At 42.9% G+C, this 19,469-nt stretch overlaps 1 protein-coding gene across 2 annotated transcripts in view; it reads left to right on the top strand.

Moving 5' to 3' along the window:
• The first annotated feature begins 6,387 nt into the window (after positions 1-6,387).
• The window catches only part of WIF1 (WNT inhibitory factor 1), a 50,557-nt gene continuing 37,475 nt past the window's right edge, over positions 6,388-19,469 (top strand). The window contains exons 1-2 of one of the 2 annotated variants that reach the window (XM_067469088.1): positions 6,388-6,748; positions 10,896-11,035. In XM_067469088.1, coding sequence (XP_067325189.1) covers positions 6,589-6,748; positions 10,896-11,035 — 300 coding nt within the window. In that variant the 5' untranslated portion in view covers positions 6,388-6,588. The remainder of the gene's footprint in view (positions 6,749-10,895; positions 11,036-19,469) is intronic. The other variant, XM_060777517.2, reaches the window with a different exon arrangement.

Genomic DNA, 19,469 nt, shown 5'->3' with positions numbered 1-19,469 from the left:
AATAAAATATCATTGGCATTGCTTACAGGATCTGATGTAAACAGAACCACCTGAGAATATGGTGCATCTACATTGCAAAATTTCTAGCCATGAAGATTACTGCAGACACAGACTACAGCCAGGAAATCAGAAGACGTTTGTTTCTTGGGAGGATCCATCTCAATAAAATAGTGAAGAGTAGAGACATCGCACTGGCAACAAAGATCCGCATAGATAAATCAATGGTATTCCACATAGTAACCTATGGATGTGAGAACCGGACTATAAGGAAAGCTGAGTGAAGGAAGATAGGCACTTTTGAAATTTTGAAAAACATTCTGAGAGTGCCTTGGACCACAAGAAGAACAAACCAATGCATACTCCAGGAAATAAAGCCTGACTGATCACTGGAGGGAAGGATATTAGAGGCAAAGAGGAAGTACTTTGGTCACATAATGAGAAGACAGGAAAGCCTGGAGAAGACAATGATGCTGGGGAAAATGGAAGGAAAAAGGAAGGTGGGACGGGAGGGGGGCGGGGCAGACCAAGGGCAAGATGGATGACTGGTATCCTTGAAGTGACTGGCTTGCCTTTGAAGGAACTGGGGGTGGCCACAGCTGACAGGGAGCTCTGGCATGGGTTGGTCCATGAGGTCTCGAAGAGTCAGAAGCGACTGAACAAATAAACAGCAACACACTGCAAAATTAATCTCCATGGAACTTGGTGCAACTACACTGTCGATTTAATGCAGTTTGACGCCATTTTAAGTGCCATGGCTCAATTCCATGGAATCCTGGGATTTGTAGTTTGCTGAGGCACCAACAATTTTGGTCAGAATGGCTAAAGACCTTGTAAAACTACAGTTCTCATAATTCCATAGCATTGAATCTTAGCAGTTAGAGTGGTGTCAAGCTGCATTAAATCGACAATGCAGCTGCACCCTAAGTTCCATGGAAATCAAAAGGATTTCCTTCTAATAAAATATACACAGGATTGTGCGAGTGGTCTCTTTAGCAATGGCCATGCACATTTGGGAGACCACAGTCACACGTTCCCTTTTCTAAACTGTATTCTACATATCTCCTGTATCTTCACAGGGATCTTATTTTGCTGTATTTGTAAAAATTTGGGAACAGGACTTGGTGGTGTTGCCATTCAAGCTGTTCAGCTTTGCTGCTGCCTTCAGCAAATGTTCCACAGCATTTTGAGTGATGAAAACACAGATATGCATTTCAATTAAATGAAATGTCTTGGCAGCAACATACAAGATGCCATTTTAGACTCATTCTTGCAAGCTATTTTACAGAGTAGAATTTTCTCCTGTCTGTCACCCCCATCCCAGTTCATTCCAAAATGGTCTCTCTTATTTGAAACTGTGAAGAAGTATTGCATTTAGGTTTCATGGCTCAGGTGCACGCTATTGAAAGGACCATATTCTCCCTCGTGACATTGCCTTTGTGTTGAGAACATGGAATTGGCAGTTTTGCAGCACTCATTGGCATAGAAGGCTAAAGACCTTGTAAAACTACAGCTCCTATGTTTCTGTAGCATCGAACCATGACAGTTAACCAACTTTAAATCAGGACAGTAAATAAAGAGCAAAACTTTAAAAAGCAGGGGAATTTCACACAAGAATCAATCAGGGCCAGCAAATAACTCCCAACAAAGGATTTCCCCATGCAGGAAACAGCCAGGTTTTGAAGCTGCAAGGCCTTTAAATGCTAATCAATTGCAACATTCATACCTGCCTCAAGCAGACAAGAGTTCTTTCTCTCACACTTGACATTCCACAGATATGTAAACCTCATTTGCTAAGTTTCCAACAGACCTCACAACCTCTGAGGATGCTTGCCATAGATGTGGGTGAAATGTCAGGAGAGAATGCTTCTGGAACATGGCCATACAGCCCGGAAAACTCACAGCAACCCACATTCAATGCATTGTTACAATGACATACAAAGTCACACAAAGACACAGACAAAGGCAAAAGCTTCTCCTTTAATGTCCGTCTCTAGAGGTGGTGCTCATCTCTGGGAGGTGCTCTTTTCCATTTCCAAACCAAGGCATCTGCATTGTCCATAGACACCTCATTGTGTGGCCGTCAATTTGCCTTTTCCCGCTGAAGCGGTACCTATTGATCTACTTACATTTGCATGTTTTCAAACTGCTAGGTTGGCAGGAGCTAGGGCCAATAGCAGGAGCTCAAGCCGTCCCGTGTATTTGAACTGCCAACCTTCAGGTCAACAGTTCAGCAACACAAGGGTTTAACCCATTGCACGACCCATGGCCCCAAAGCCATGTCTAAATAACTTAGGATGGCCAATCACAAAAAAGCTAATTCACAGGCTAAAATCAGGTATATTTCAACACTTAAAAATCTTCCACTTCTAAGGATGTGATATTTGTATGGTACAGTTTTAGCCTCAGTTGACAATCACTCAATTTGACCTGCATTCAGAATTGTGGTGAGAATAAAATGGGGACGACAAGAGCCATATATGTTTCCTTCATCCCAGTGGAAGAAAATAAAAATGTTAATGTTAATATTTAATAACAAAATAATAACATAATAATCTGGGTTTCTGTTGTCAAAAGCAGGTTTGAGTAAGATTGTTTCAGTTAATTTTTGACCATATTTACCAAAATGCATAAAATTCTTTACATTAAAAAAGAACTGAGGGTTAACAAAATAAACTGTCTGATTTTCCTATCTCTGGAATCCTAAAGTTAAATGTGTTGCTATTAGGAGTATCAGTCACAAGAGGGCCTCCTTACATAAACAGCAGTTGTGTGAATATGCCTTCAAATTGCCTGTGACTTACAGCAAAGCATTCTTAGGCAAAGAAGATGTATATTTTGCCATCTGTTCCTCTGAAACATACAAATTCACTGTTAAAAGATTACATCACACAAAGATAGTACTTGTCCTAGTTTCCACCAACCTCACAACCTCTGAGAATGCTTGCCATAGATGTGGGTGAAATGTCAGGAGAGAATGCTTGTGGAACATGGCCATACAGCCCGGAAAACTCACAGCAGCTCAGTGATTCCGACCATGAAAGCCTTAGACAACACAAAGATAGGACTGTTTATAAAATCTAACACAGATTGATTAAATCTGTGAGTAAAAACAGCAGAAAATCCCACTGTAAACTCGACAGTGTTCATGAAAAACTTTTTTTTCCACATTTCCCCAGGTATAAACTCTCTCTCTCTCTCTCTTTCTCTCTCTCTCTCTCTCTCTCTATATATATATATATATCATATACGTTTTATAGACATAATTTGAAGAAAATTTTATGCACATTAATTTTAATAGTTTTGAGCACAAAATAAAGTTGGTGTACATTTAAACCCTCAGAAAACAATGGTGTTACTATCTCAGCCCATTTTGAAGCAGTTAGGATTCCTGGTCACTTGATCTATTTAAGCTACAAATAGCACTATGTAACAAAATCTGCCTAGTTTCCAACAGACCTCACAACTACTGAGGATGCCTGCCATAGATGTGGGTGAAACTTCAGGAGAGGATGCTTCTGGAACATGGCCATACAGCTCAGAAAACTCACAGCAATCTAGTGATTCTGGCCATGAAAGCCTTCAACAACACAATGTGGGGTGAGTATGCTGGATTAATAAGGCAGTGTCTGAATGTAGTTACACCAACAAACATTGTTCTACTATATGTGGTGGACCTGCAATAAAACTAAAAAAAAATACAGAGAAACAATTCAAGAAGCATGTCAGAAAATCTTACAGATAAGAATACAAATGAAGCCAGAATACTTCCTACTGAGTATGGCAGACACGGAAATTGAATTGGATAGAAACAGAGGCATTTTGTTTGTATACCCGACTACAGCAGAAAGGATGGTATATGCAAGGTTTCAGAAAACAGATGAATGGTTAATCAAAGTGATATGGATATGGACAAATTATGAAAAGACTATCAGGAAGACCAACAATACCCACTGACTGGAGATCTTTTAAGACATATTAAATAAATGATTAATACAAAAAGAATTAAGGACTAGATAAATGAATGGTCCTATAATCTGAAAGACAAAATAGGGACTAAACAAATAAGATAGATAAGGGAAAGAAGAGAAATACTATGATGCAAAGATGAAGAGTGGAAGCAACAATTTCCCCCTACCATTTCCTTCCTCCTTTTTCCCTTTCTTTTTCCCTGATCCCTCCATACCCTGTTTTTCCATAGGAGTTTTTTCAACCCCCCCCCCCCCATTATTATTATTACCAAGATTATGGCAACAAGAATAATTGACAACTGGGAAATAGAGGGAGGGGATGTGGAGGCAGTGACAGACTGTATTTCTCAGTGCGGAGATTGCTGCAGGCGCAGACTGCAGCCGGGAAATTGGGAGACGCTTACTTCTTGGGAGGAGAGCAATGTCCAATCTTGATAGAATAGTGAAGAGTAGAGACATCGCACTGTCAACGAGGATCCGCATGGTTAAAGCAATGATATTTCCCATGGTCACCTACGATGTGAGAGCTGGACCATAGGGAAGGCTGGGCGAAGGAAGATAGATGCTTTTGAACTGTGGTGCTGGAGGAAAGTTCTGAGAGTGCCTTGGACCGCCAGAAGATCCAACCAGTCCATACTTCAGGAGATGGGGCCCAACTGCTCATTGGAGGGAAGGATAGTAGAGGTGGGGATGAAGTACTTCGGCCATATCATGAGAGGACAGGAAAGCTAGGAGAGGACAGTTATGCTGGGGAAAATGGAGGGAGGGAGGAGGGGGGCGACCAGGGGCAAGATGGATGGGTGGGGTGCTTGAAGTGACTGGATTGACCTTGAAGGAGCTGGGGGTGGAAATGGCCGACAGGGAGGCTCTGGCATGGGCTGGTCCATGAGGTCACGAAGAGTCGGAAATGACTGAACGAATGAACAATAACCATTATTCTTATTCTTCTTATTATTATTCTGACACAAAAACACTATGTCACAGCAAATGAGATATATACGTTGGATTTCAAATCACAAGGCGAACACTTCCCAAGCTTTTAGGACTGTGTGATGTGTTTTTGAATTATGTGCGCAGATCCAAGTAAGGTGGCCTTTTGCAGTTGACAGTTCGTGATTTTGTCAATGTGTATTGTTTCCAAATGCCAACTGAAATCTTTTGCCACAGCACCAGTGTGCCAATGACCACTGGGCCACCTGTACTGGTTTATGCCAGAGCCTTTGCAGTTCAATCTTGAGGTCTTGATAATGGCTGAGTTTTTCCTGTTGTTTTTCCTCAATTTGTCTGTCACCTGGTATGGCAACATCAATAATCCAAACGTTTTTCTTTTGCACAATTGTGATGTCTGGTGTATTGTGTTCCAAAACTTTGTCAGTCTGGATTTGAAAGTCCCACAGTCAGGCCAGTAGCCAGGATTTTGATTCGCGGGGGGGGGGGGGGGGGGGGGGGCTGCGTTTGACTCGGGAGCGCGGGCTCAGGATCTACCTTAGCAAACCTTTTGTATCATTGTCCCAATGGAGCCCCTGAACCCTTGTGCCGGCAGGACTGAAGACTGACAGGTAGCAGGTTCGAATAGGGGGAGAGTGCAGATGAGCTCCTTCTATCAGCTCCAGCTCCTCATGTGGGGACATGAGAGAAGCCTCCCACAAGGATGATAAAAACATCAAATCATCTGGGCGTCCCCTGAGCAACGTCCTTGCAGATGGCCAATTCTCTCACACCAGAAGCGACTTGCAGTTTCTCAAGTCGCTCCTGACACAACAAAAAAATTGTCGCAATACCTCCATGCCTATGGTATATATTGAGCATGGTGATCAGATCATGATATGAATAAACATAACACTTTAAATAATGTACTAGTAAGGCCTTCTCGCAGACCACCCTGAGGGCCTGCCCACAGTATTTTTGCGTGTTCATTTTCCACTACCTTTGCAGGTTTATGAACCCACCAGTTCTTTACTGCTGGCAGGTGGTACTTGTGACATAAGTTCCAATGAATCATTTGGGCCACAGAGTTGTGCCTCTGTTTGTAGTCTGTATGTGCGATTTTCTTGCAGCAGCTGAGGATATGATCCATGGTTTCATCATCTTCCTTGTTGTTATTATCATTAACAATAATAATTTTATTTTTTCTTCTTTTTCTCTCCCAACACTGTAATTACCCAAAACTTTGGTGTATTCTCTTGTGCCAAACCTTTAATAAAAAATCTTAAAAGAAAAAAAGAAACTACAGTTCCCATGATTTCAGAAAAAAAAGAAACTACAGTTCACATGATTTCATAGCATAGAACCATAGAAGTTGAAGTGTCCAACTGCGGCTGTACTCACAATGCACCCCAAGGAGCCAATCAAAGGTGAATTCCCTCTCTGATTGGCTCCGTGGGGCGCCTTGTGCCACAGCGCCCTCTAGCGGCGAACCCGTTCCCAAGAGCAAACCCACTCCTGGCGGAGGCAGAAGGAGAAGCAGCAGCAGCAGCAAGGAGAAGCAAGAGCCGGACGACCAAGAGAGTGAAAGGCGACCCCTCCAGAAGCCCTCACCCTCGCCAGGAAGGACCGTCCTTGCCCCAGCCCTTCAGGCAACCCCTTTGCCCCCTTGGGGATCAATACAGCCGAGAGAGGAATGGCCGGAGGTGAAAGGCGCCCCGTTACTTTTTGGCTGGGCTGCTGCGGCATCGCTTGCCTCCTGGGCTCCGGCAACCTGCCGCCCGCCCGCGCCGCCGAGCCCCAGGAGGACAGTCTTTACCTGTGGATTGATGCGCATCAAGCCCGCGTCCTGATAGGTAGGTGACTCACCTGGCTGGGGAAGGGCTTGGAAAAGTTGCTCGGATGTTTCAGACTCCCGATTCCAAGAAGGTTTTCCTTCAGGATCAGAGTCAACATGCTTCTCAGTGCTTCTCATTGAGGAATCTGAATGGGAGAGGTAATTGTGATCATGTCCTATCGATGGGCAGGCACCCTATAGCAGGAATGGCTAAACTTGGGCCCTCCAGGTGTTTTGGACTACAACTCCCACCATTCCTAACAGCCTCGGGTCCTGAAAGGACCCGAGGCTGTTAGGAATGGTGGGAGTTGTAGTCCAAAACACCTGGAGGGCCCAAGTTTTTGTCATTTGGGAGTTGATTTTGTCATTTGGGAGTTGTAGTTGCTGGGATTTATAGTTTACCAACAACCAAAGAGCATTCTGAACTCCACCAATGATGGAATTGAACTCCCACAACTAACAAAATACGAGAAGAGTTTGGTGGGCATTGACCTTGAGTTTTGGAGTTGTAGTTCACCTACATCCAGAGAGCATTGTGGACTCAAACTTGGCATGAATACTCAATATGCCCAAATGTGAATACTAGTGGGGTTTGGGGGAAATAGACCTTGATATTTGGGAGTTGTAGTTGTTGGGATTTATAGTTCACCTACAATCTAAGAGCATTCTGAACTCCACCAATGATTGAATTGAACCAAACTTGGCACACAAAAGTCCCACAACCAATAAAATACGGGAAGGATTTGGTGGGCATTGACCTTGAGTTTTGGAGTTGTAGTTCACCTACCTCCAGAGAGCACTGTTGACTCAAACAATGATGGATCCGGACCAAACTTGGCACGAATACCCAATATGCCCACATGCAACACTCAAAAAGCAGTGAACATTGGTGGAGTTTGGGGAAAATAGACCTTGATATTTGGGAACTGTAGTTGCTGGGATTTATAATTCACTTACAATCAAAGAGCATTCTGAACCCCACCAACATTAGAATTGGGCCAAACTTTCCACTTAGAGCCCCCATGGCCAACAGAAAATACTGTGTTTTCTGATGGTCTTTGGAGATCCCTCTCTCACGACCTCCCCAGGGGTCCCGACCCTCAGGTTGCGAAGCACCTTGTGGAACCACAATGGATAGAGGTCATTGTGCCCATATCATATTGATGGGCAGGCACTCTATAGGCATCTGATTGACTGCTCTGAATGGATAGAATGCCAACAGACCCATCACAGCTCCTATATTTTTACATCATGCCATTCAAGTTATGTTTACATAGGCAAATTAGATGATTGTTTTCTTGGACCTTGGTGCAGTCCTGACATTGCAGTTTCAAACCCGCATTAAAGACACTTCTTTCGGCGTGCAGATGATTACACAGGAAATCCTGGAACCAGTTTGAAGCCCTGATGGTGATTGCACAAACCGCAGGACACGGATGCACATCAAGGGCTTTCTTTCGCACACTTTTGTGGGAGTTTGTTGCCTGGCCACCACAGATTGAAGTGAGTTGGGTGGGTCTCTACCCCTCACTTTCTCCCTCATAATTTTAACGCAGTGTGATTTGGTTTGTTGTGAGTTTTCCAGGCTATATGGCTATGTTCCAGAAGCATTATCTCCTGACATTTCACCCACATCTATGGCAGGCATCCTCAGAGGTCTGTTGAAAACTAGGAAATTTGGGTTTATATATCTATGGAATGTTCAGGGTGGGAGAAAGAACTCTTGTCTGCTTGAGTGAAAGTAGCAATTGGCCAGCTTGATTAGCACTGAATAGCCTTGCAGCTTCCAAGCTTGGCTGCTTCCTGCCTGGGGGGAATCCTTTGTTGGGAGGTGTTAGCTGGCCCTGATTGAGTCTTGTCCACTGCTTTTTGAGTGTTGCTCTTTATTTACTGTCCTGATTTCAGTTTTTTCAATATTGGTAGCCAGATTTTGTTCATTTTCATGGTTTGATTTAATGTGATGTAATTCTATGCAGAAGTATATGGAGTATCTTAAGCCGAATTCTTCCAAAGTTTACCTTCTTAATTTATCTTTTAAAAAGCAAGAAAATGGGAAAGAAGAAATATCATGCAGGCCACTTTTTTCACATATGAAGCCTCTGCTGGGTACAGATCTTAGATAAGTTACTTTTGGGTCCCACAATTCCACTGGCTGGGGCATTCTGTGAACTGAAGTAAGTGAAGAATGGGAGGGGGGGGGGTAATCAAAATTATTGATAAGCTATTAGTAGGATTCATACTGCTCCCCATAATCTATTGAATGGCAAGTCCCACTAGCCAGCAGAGCCACACACACACACACACACATTCATACATGCTTTGGATAGCATAGGGAAAGGTTAACATTCACGTGACATTATTTATTTATTTATTTATTTATTTACCCTATTTATACCCTGCCTTTCTCTACCCCAAGGTGGACTCAAGGTGGCTTACATATGGCAATTATTCAATGCCTTAAACACATGCAACATTAAGCTTTAAATCAATTGAATTAAAATGAAACATTCAAAAATGTTAAAATCACTCCATCGAAAAATTGTAGTCTAAGGCCGTTCCATAATCATTGCACATATTCCAATTATAGTATTGCTCTGTGCTGTTCTCTGAAAGCCTGATCCCAGAGCCAGGTTTTAACCCTCCTTCTGAAGGCTAGGAGAGAGGGGGCTGATCTAATGATGCTAGGGAAGGGGTACCAGAGCCGAGAGGCCACCACTGAGAAGGCCCTGTTTCTCGTCTCCTCCAGTCGCGCTTGCAAAAAAGGTGGGACAGAAAGCAGTGCTTCCCCAGACAATCTTAATCTCTGAGGTACTTCATAGAGGAAGATACGTTCAGGCAGGTAAGCAGGGCCAGAAACATTAGGGCTTTATAGGCTAAAGCCAGCACTTTGAATTGTTTTTTGTAGCTGACTGGCAGCCAGTGGAGCTGACGTAACAGGGGGATTGTATGCTCCCTGTACACTGCTCCGGTGAGCAATCTGGCTGCTGCCCATTGGACCAACTGAAGCTTCCAAACAGTCTTCAAAGACAACCACACGTAGAGCAAGTTGCAGTAATCTATATCGGATGTAACCAGAACGTGGACCAGTGTGCCAAGTTTCTTTTGCTGTTCATGCCTCTGTTCATAAGTGATGATTGTATTTTGAGAAAATTGTCTCCTTGTGGAAACAAGGACTGGAGACAAAGCTTCAGTGGAGACATCTTTTCCCCATGGTGACTTTTTCAGAAGTGAATTTCCTTTCCGAGGGGTAGATTTATCTCACTTCTTTTTGTCTCAGCCCCATTCTTTAGTCATTTGTAATTCAGATGTTTGTAATTCAGGGACTGCCTGTATTGCCCATCATAACCATGCAGGCGGATACATGTGCTTTTTTACATACAAGGGCACATAAAAATAATACCATAGGGAGAAGAGGACGAATAATAACACAGTCCACCAAAAATATTCTTGGTGTCTTGATTTTAGACCTGCACCTGGAGTTATTAGAGGTGCTGATTCAAAAAATTGTATTGCATAGACTGGATCAGCTCTCTTTTCTTAGATATGGTTGTTGTTATTTTCTGTGGGTGAGCAGATAAAGACTGGTAGATGGCACATGTTCTGTATCTCAAAAACCAGAGCTGATAGAGCAGTGGTTCTCAACTGTGGCTCCCCAGATGTTTGGGTCTTCAACTCCCAGAAATCCTAAAAGCTGGTAAATTGGCTGGAATTTCTGGGAGTTGTAGACCAAAACACCTGGAGACCCACAGGTTTAGAACCATTGTGATAGGGAGAAAATTGTGCAATTTTTTGAATCATCAGATCAAATATATCCAAGAACCCATCTAACATTTGAGGCACCCAAATGTGTGTTGGTCTGTGAATTCCCGATTGGTCTGTCATGTAGTGTCCATCTGGAACAGCCAGTTGCTGTTCCATCACCTGTGCATGTCCGGCACGGTAGGCTTGTGCTTTGTTCACCACACGTGACACCCAACATGTGGTCTGCACACGTTTTCCCTCCATGTTAATGCTTTCTGTGTAGGAAGCAGGAGTAGCCCCTCGGAAGGGGAGCCCGCCTGTTTGTCTTCCTGTAAAAACTCCTCGGGGTAAAAACGTTTGCTTTTCATCCTGAGTTTTGGATTTAATCTCCCACCTGTTTTGAGTTAATTGGTTTTGTTTTACAGGCTTTGAAGAGGATATTTTGATAGTTTCGGAGGGGAAGATGGCCCCATTCACTCACGATTTCAGAAAAGCTCAGCAGCGGATGCCAGCGATTCCAGTCAATATTCCCTCCATGAATTTCACCTGGCAAGCAACCGGACGGGTAGGTAGGGTCTGAAGCCCAGAGAGAGTAGTGCAACTGGTGGGCTCCGGGAGGGGGAAGGCAAGCAATATGTTTAATGGGAGCAAATATTTAGTTTTTACACATATTCGTGGAAAATATTCCAGATGCGTGCCAGAAGGTTGCTACAAAGTGGTGCCTTGAATCATCTGTTATGAGAAATATTAATAAATTATGTCTATGCCAAGCAAAAAAGGTAAACAGCCTTCCTTCTCTCTCTTTCTCTCTCCCTCTTCAATGGCACTCTGTTCCCTTACCAGCAAAGAGTTCACAATCTAGTTCAGAACATATCATCAAGTAGAACATCATATAAAAGGGAGCTGAAACTGAATACGGTATATTGTGCACACACTTTATTTATTTGATATACTTTGTTTATTTATTTAAGCTACATTTAAGGCTCACTGTTCTTCCCAGCCTAACCCTCATAACAACCCTTTGAGACAGGCCAGGCTGAGCAAGGTTGCATTGGCGCAAGATCAATCAGTAAAGAAATCCCATGGCTCTTGAGCCTGGCTTCCCAAGTCCCATCCAAGGACTCAACCACTATGCTAAGTGTGAGCCCAACAAAGTTGGCAGTTCGCCCTGGGGGACTTTTTTTGTGGCTCTTGACACCACCACCCTTTCCCATGGTTACCTCTATATCTAAAGGGCAAATTATATTTAAAAGTGTAGCCTCCAGGAGTGGCATTTACTTTTTAAATTGGGGTGCATCCACATTGTAGAATTAATGTAGTTAGTTTGATACTACTTTAACTGCCGTGGCTCAATTCAGTGGAATCATTTGAGTTGTAGTGTTACACAGTATACAGCCTTTTCTGCCAAAGAGTGTTGGTGCCTCACCAAACTACAAATACCAGGATTCCATGACATTGAACCAAGGCAATTAAAGTGGTGCCACACTACCTTAATTCTGCAGACTCTCAGTGGTTCCCAACCTTTGGGCCTCCAGGTGTTTTGGAATTCAACTCCCAGAAATCCCAGCCAGTTTACCAGTTGTTAGGAACTATGGGAGCTGAAGTCCAAAACACCTGGAGGCCCAGAAGTTGGGAACCACTGGTATAGGTACAATCTAGGTTGAAGGACACCTCATTCCTCATACTATATATGTAATCTGTCCAATAAACAGAGTAGTTCATAGACCTCATTTCAATCATCCTTACAACAGGCGTGTAAAGTAACTGTGTATGAATAGGTGCCATAGCACTACTTCTGGTACTGAACTAAATGGGTCTGAGTCTGACTGTATATAAAACAAATTACTATGAAATTCATTATTATCCCCATTACGGACCTGAGCCTGAGGCCTAACTTTAGGATATAGGAGTGTAATCATGGTGTCCTTCTGGACCACCTCACGGGAATGGGACTAGGGGGCACTGTTTCTGGAAGGACGGATCCAGAAGGTGGCACCAAGGGATACCTGCTTGATCCCATGGCCTTTGTCCTGTAGAGTCCCACAGGGTTCAGTACCGTCATCCATCTTCTTTAACATCTACATGAAACCTCTGGGAGAGATCATCCAGAATTCTGGAGTTTAGTGCCATCTGTACGCAGATGACACCCATCTCTACTACTCTTTCCCACCACAATCCAAGGATGCCGTCCTGAACTGGTGTTTGTCAGCTGTGATGGCATGGATGAAGATTAAAAAATTGAAACTGAATCCTGGCCAGACAGAGGTACTCCTAGTCAGTCGTAGGACTGATCAGGGTTGCGACCTGTGCTAGATAGGGTCACACTCCCCCTGAAGGCACAGGTCCACAGTTTGGGGGTCCTTCTGGACTCAGCGCTGACCCTGGAGGCTCAGATGTCGGTGGTGGCTGGGAGAGCCTTTGCACAGATAAATCTTGTGTGCCAGCTGCACCCGTCTCTCCCAAAGCCTCATGTGGCCATGGTGGTATACGCCTTAGTCTTTCAGATTAGATGACTGTAATGCACTGTACGTGGGGCTGCCCCAGAAGAGCGTTCAGAAAGTTCAACTGGTGCAAAGGTCAGCTGTCAGATTGCTCACAGGAGCAGAGCAGAGGGAAAGAACTACACTGCTGCCAAAATAATTGCACTGGCTACCCATTTGTTTCCGGGTTCCATTCAAGGTGCTGGCTTTAGCCTCTAAAGCCCTAAATAGTTTGGGCCCAGCCTATCAGACCGAATATCCTCCTATGAGCCCACACGAGCCTGAAGTTGTCAGGAGAGGCCCTACTCTTGGTCTCACCATCATCTCTAGCGCGGCTGGTGGGAACAAGAGGTGGCATTGCGGCTCTGGAACTCCCTCGCAAAAGAGGTTAGAATGCCCCCCTCACTGTTGTCATTTTGGAAGTAAGTAAAAACCTTCCTTTGGAAGCAGGCCTTCCCTGAAGACGACCAGTAGATTGACAGTCATTGTGATGTGAAATGTGTAAACTATATAGCGGATCTTTGGCAATTGGTTTGTTTCATAGCATAAAGGAATAGGGCATTACATGGGTTTTAACTGGTATGTTTTTAATGTATGTTGCTATGCTAGTTTTATGCTAGTTGTCATGTGTAATCAAAGTTCATAATGTTTTAATATCTTAAGTTGTTAATTTCTCATTCGTTGGGGTTCATGTTTGTATTTTTTGTTTGTAATTGTCTTGATTTTACATGCGGTATGCCACTTTGAGTCCCATTTTGGGAGAAAAGCAGGATAGAAATAAATAATGATAATGATAATGATAATAATAATAATAATAATAATAATAATAAACCACAAGGTGAACATGAGTCAGCAGTGTGAATCAGCAGCTTAAAAAGCCAATGTGATTCAAGGTTGCATCAATAAGCGCCACACTGAGGAGGGGACAAGCTTGTTTCCTGCTGCTCTGGAGACCAGGACATGGATCAATGGATTCAAATTGCCAGAAAAAAATTCCACTCAAACATTAAGAAGAACTTCCTGATGGTAAGCGCTGTTCGACCTTGGAACATGGCGGTTTTTTAAGCAGAGGCGGAATGGCCATCTGTTGCTGGTGTTTTGATTGTGAATCCTGTATGGCAGAGGATTGGATGATCCTTGTGATCTCTTCCAGCTGTATAATTCTGTGATTCTAGTACTGATTGGAGTTGGTCTGTAGTATACAACTTTTGGAATTTCAGTATCATTATTTGTTGTGAAACCAAAATGGCATGCATAAGTTGAATTATCACCATCAGTGTCTATTGTAATATGTTTCTATCCCAGAGTCATGCCTATCCACGAGGAAAAGAAAAACACTTGTCATATGAAGAGTTTTTTTAAGAGGCTAAAGTATTTCCCCCCGTAGCTTTGTTTTTTACCCATTTATTCTAGGGAGTCCCTGGTGACACAATGGGTTAAATCCTTGTGCCAGCAACAGTGCTGACCGAAAGGTCGATGGTTTGAATCTGGGGAGCAGGGTGATCTCCCGTCTGTCTTGTCTGTCAGTTCCAGCTTATCATGTGGAGCCAAGAGAGAAGCCTCTTGCAGGATGGTAAAACATATGGGTGTCCCCTGGGCAATGTCCTTGCAGATGGCCATTTCTCTCACACTAGAAGCGTCTTGCAGTTTCTCAAGTCAGTCCTGACATGAAAAAAAAACCCTATTTATTCTGTCTATGTAGCTGGATAATTCTTGAAATTGTAATTTTTTAAAAGCCCCCTTTCCCATTCATATTATATTTTGTGTTTTTATTGTTTTCATATTTTCATATTTTATTGTTGTCCCAACCCATCTTTCAATTTTGTGTGCGTTGCTTTTTGTTACCTGTCAGATGAGCTGATAGCTACTGAGAAGGAATATTCCATTTCACTCGAATATGTCTAGGTCTTGGTGTTTTAGTAGTTGAAGGAAGGTTAAGTCAATGCTTACACAAATCTCATTGATTCAGTGAGTCTGCTCTCATTGGGACTAGCAATGGGATATAGTTCCAAAGTTGACGGGTTTTATCTTGACTCCTCTTATACTAAAAATAGGAATGGAACTCATGTGATCCTTAAGTTGTTGCTAAACTGCAACTTCCAGCATTTCTCACCATTAACTATGCTGGCTAAATCTGCAGAAAGTTGCAGTCCAACAGCATCTGGAGGGACATTGGATTCCCAGACTTGACAGATTAGGACAACTAGGGCCACATCTACATCACTGAATTAATGCAGTTTGACATTGCATTAACTGCCATGGCCCAGTTTTATGGAATCGTTGGAATTGTAGTTTGGTGAGGCACTACCATTCTTTTGCAGAGAAGACTAAAGACCTTGTAAAAGTAAAACTCCAGTCATTCCATAACATCAAGTCATGGCAGTTAAAATGGTGTAAAACTGAATTAATTGTAGAATATAGAGCAGGCATGAGCAAACTTTGGCTCTTCAGGTGTTTTGGACTTCAACTCCCACAATTTCTAACAGCCTCATGTTTCTTCCTTTTCCCCTCTCAGCTGCTTAAGAGTTTGTAAAGCGCTCCAAATGGGATACTGCAATCCAGGCATGGGCAAACTTTGGCCCTCCAGGTATTTTTGGACTTCAACTCCCAGAAATTCCAGCCAGTTTACTGACTGTTAGGAATTGTGGGAGTTGAAGTCCAAAACACCTGGAGGGCCGAAGTTAGCCCATGCCTGATATAGAGATATCCTAGGTTTCCTGCTGCCATTCTTTTAGTAGGATGCTGTGAAAAGCCACATTTCAAAATAACTACTGGATGAATATAGTTAAAATGTGTTTGTCATGAACTTCTTTGCCTTATTTTTGCAACCACCCTTTCATTCATAAGGCATCAAGCAGTTCACATTTCCCTCAGTTGTTCATGATTATTTTTTAATACTTTTATCCTGTGTCCCAGCCAATAACCACAAAAGGCAGCTTTACAAAGTCATCAGCCTATGGTTGGTTTGAATTTGTGCATAATCCACTACTCTGCATAGTAGACTCACTGTATTTTCCCATCACCAAACAGGAGAAAGATCTGTTCTGACTTCAGTTGCAATACGGAATGTGGATTGGGCCTGTGGGCACAATTAAAAAGAAAAGAAGGGAAGGGAGTCCTCATATCAAAAGCAAAGCTCTGAACATTTAATATTTAGACTCTGCTCTGCTGTGGTATTTTGCGTCTTGGTGTTGTGGACATGCCACCGGAGATCAAAGACTCATGCTGAAGAGATCCCACTTCATTTAGCAAGGCACGCATGTGCCAGCCATCTGTTGTAGCTGCTGACAGAAAACAGCAGTAAATTTCTGAAACTTTTGCCAAAAAAGCTTTATTGCTCAGCAGAGATGAGTTACAAGGTACCTTATAAGCTACATCTGGAATGCATAGCCATTTACATGGCATATATGTAAACGACAAAATTGCTCTTTATTTTGGTTTTCCTTTCTTCACAGCAGCACAAACATTTGGCAAATAAAGTCCTCAGTGAGATTTACTCTTTTCTGTGAGTACATTTCTCACATAAAAGGATGCTCTCACTAAAAAAAGTCCAATTGTTTTTAGATTGCTTTTCTTTCACTGGCGATTGTGGGATTTCAGAACTTACATCCATAAGAGCAAGTAGGTTTGGTCAGACTGAGTAATGATCATGCTAGCGGTGGGCTACGATGCTACCACTATTGCAGATTGGCAAAGCCTTTGTAGATACAAATCCCTCCGAGAGGAGCATTAGCACAGGCAGTTCTAGTGAGTGTGCTTCGAAGACAACACCAAATTGGAAGGGACAGCCAATAGTCCAGAAGACAGGAGCAGAATTCAAAACGATCTGAACAGATTAGAGAGATGGGCCAAAACTAACAAAATGAAGTTCAACAGTGACAAATGCAAGATACTCCACTTAGGCAGAAAAAAATGAAATGCAAAGATGCAGAATGAGGGATGCTGGGCTCGAGAGCAGTACGTGTGGAAAAGATCTTGGAGTCCTTTTGGACAACAAGTTAAACATGAGCCAACAATGTGATGCTGCAGCTAAAAAAGCCAGTGGGGTTTTGGCCTGCATAAATAGGAGTATAGTGTCTAGATCCAGGGAAGTCATGCTACCCCTCTATTCTGCCTTGGTTAGACCACATCTGGAATACTGTGTCCAATTCTGTGCACCACAATTGAAGAGATATCTTGACAAGCTGGAATGTGTCCAGAGGAGGGTGACTAAAAGGATCAAGGGTCTGGAGAAGAAGCCCTGTGAGGAGCTGCTTAAAGAGCTGGGCATGTTTAGCCTGCCGAAGAGAAGGCTGAGAGGAGACATGATGGCCATGTATAAATATGTGAAGAGAAGTCACAGGGAGGAGGGAGCAAGCTTGTTTTCTGCTTCCCTTGAGACTAGGACGCAGAGCAATGGCTTCAAACTACAGGAAACAAGATTCCACCTGAACATTAGGAAGAACTTTCTGACTGTGAGAGCTGTTCAGCAGTGGAACTTTCAACCCCGAAGTGTGGTGGAGGCTCTTTCTATGGAGGCTCCTTCTATGGAGGCTTTTAAACAGAGGCATGTGGGCAATTCTTGGGGGTGCTTTGAATGCAATATTCCTGCTTCTTGGCAGGGGGTTTGGACTGGGTGGACCATGAGGTCTCTTCCAACTCTAGGATTCTATGATTCTATGAAGATCCTTAGGGTATCTTTTTGATGGAATGCCTTGGTTTCTTCCTCATTCAATGCTACTGGTGGGCCAGACCAAGATATGTTTCCCACTTGGAATAGAACATTGATTGCCACCTGCTACCTACTCCCAGCACCAAAACAAGGCATGCAGGATCCAAAACTGATCATCATCCTTTGAGGAGCCTTTACCATCACTAGTGGCTGTTTCACTGCCTCATGGCAGAACTTCCTTTGACAGTACACAACTTGGGCCGAAGGGCATCTGTCAGCAATGGTTGTGCTTAAATCTCACTCCATGTTGGTGGATTGACAAGGTGAAAAGATTATTATTAAAAGAACAAGAGGTCAACTTAAGCCATGTCTATATGTGCCTTCAAGTCGCCTGTCTAATTATGGCAGTACTATTATTTTCATAAGCTTTTCTAGGCAAGTAATTCTCAGAAGTAGCATTCCATCTCTTTTTTCTGAAATTTAGCCTACATCACCTGGAATATCCTAACAGTCTGAAATGCATAGGCCATCAAGGCTTTCTTCCCCTGATTATCGTTCTGCCACACAGTTTCCCTTTGGAGTTATTTCTAATGTCAATTCTATCAATATCAGATTTCAGCATCTCCACAAATTAACCAGTTCCACCATTGTGCCCATTCAGAAGGCCAGTACCAAATTCTGTTTATGCCTAACTTTACTTATGTAGCAGTATATAATATCAACCTACACATTATTTAAAACTGGTTGAACTCACAAATCAGATATCTTTGCAGTTTGACCAATCAATAGCAACCCTTGTTTATAGTTTTTAGTAGAACTTCAAAAAACTATTTTTGACTACAACCCCAGAATCTCTTGGCCATGTAGTCTTAGGGATACTGAATAGCATAGTCCAAGCTTGGCCAACCTGTGGCACTCCAGATGTTTGGGCCTCTGACTCCCAGAAATCCCATCCAATTTACCAGCTGTTAAGAATTACTGAAGCTTAAGCCCAAAACACATGGAGTGCCACAAGTTGGTCGGGGCTGGCAAAGAACAAAGTAATGAACTTTTATTTTTGATGTTTAAGCTCTTGTTTTTATGGCAGCAGTACTACTGCCCAAGGGATCCTGAGACTTGTAGTAATGTTTAATGTTTCCTACTATTGCTATCAGCAGACAAATATGTTTTTACACTTTATTTGTGGGGTAGTGTCTTGATGGATAGGAGAAGCAGATAAAAAAAAACCAAAAGGACATCTAGACCAGTGTTCTCAAACTGTACTCCTCCAGGTATTTGGGACTTCAGCTCCCAGAAATCCCAGCCAGCTAACCAGCTGTTAGGAAGTGTGGGAGATGAAGTCCAAAACATCTGGAGGAGCACGGTTTTAGAAACTGATCTAGACCAGTGGTTCTCAACCTGTTTGTCACCAGATGTTTTGACCTTCAACTCCCAGAAATCCTAACAGCTGGTAAATTGGTTGGGATTTCTGGGAGTTGTAGGCCAAACACCTGAGGACCCACAGGTTGAGAACTATTGGTCTAGTTACACTTAATTTTTAAGACTCATATAGTATTGGATGGAAAGCAGAAACATGAAAAAAATCAAAAGGATGTCTAAGCAATCTAGATACACTTAGTGTTCAAGGCGGGGAGTCTGGGGTCTACAGTTTTCCATACCTGGACTCTGATTTACATTTCACATCCTCCCTATAAGCCTGTCTGACACAGTGGTTCTCAAACAGGGGTCCCCAGATGTTTTTAGCCATCAATTCCCAGAAATCCTAATAGCTGGTAAACTGGCTGTGATTTCTGAGAGTTGTAGGCCAAAAATATCTGCCGACCCCAGGTTGAGAATCACTGGTCTAGCAGATAGTTAAGGCAGCAAAG

Source organism: Anolis sagrei, chromosome 5, assembly GCF_037176765.1.
Source record: "Anolis sagrei isolate rAnoSag1 chromosome 5, rAnoSag1.mat, whole genome shotgun sequence".
NCBI lineage: Eukaryota > Metazoa > Chordata > Lepidosauria > Squamata > Dactyloidae > Anolis > Anolis sagrei.
This window is presented reverse-complemented; position numbering and strand designations above follow the sequence as displayed.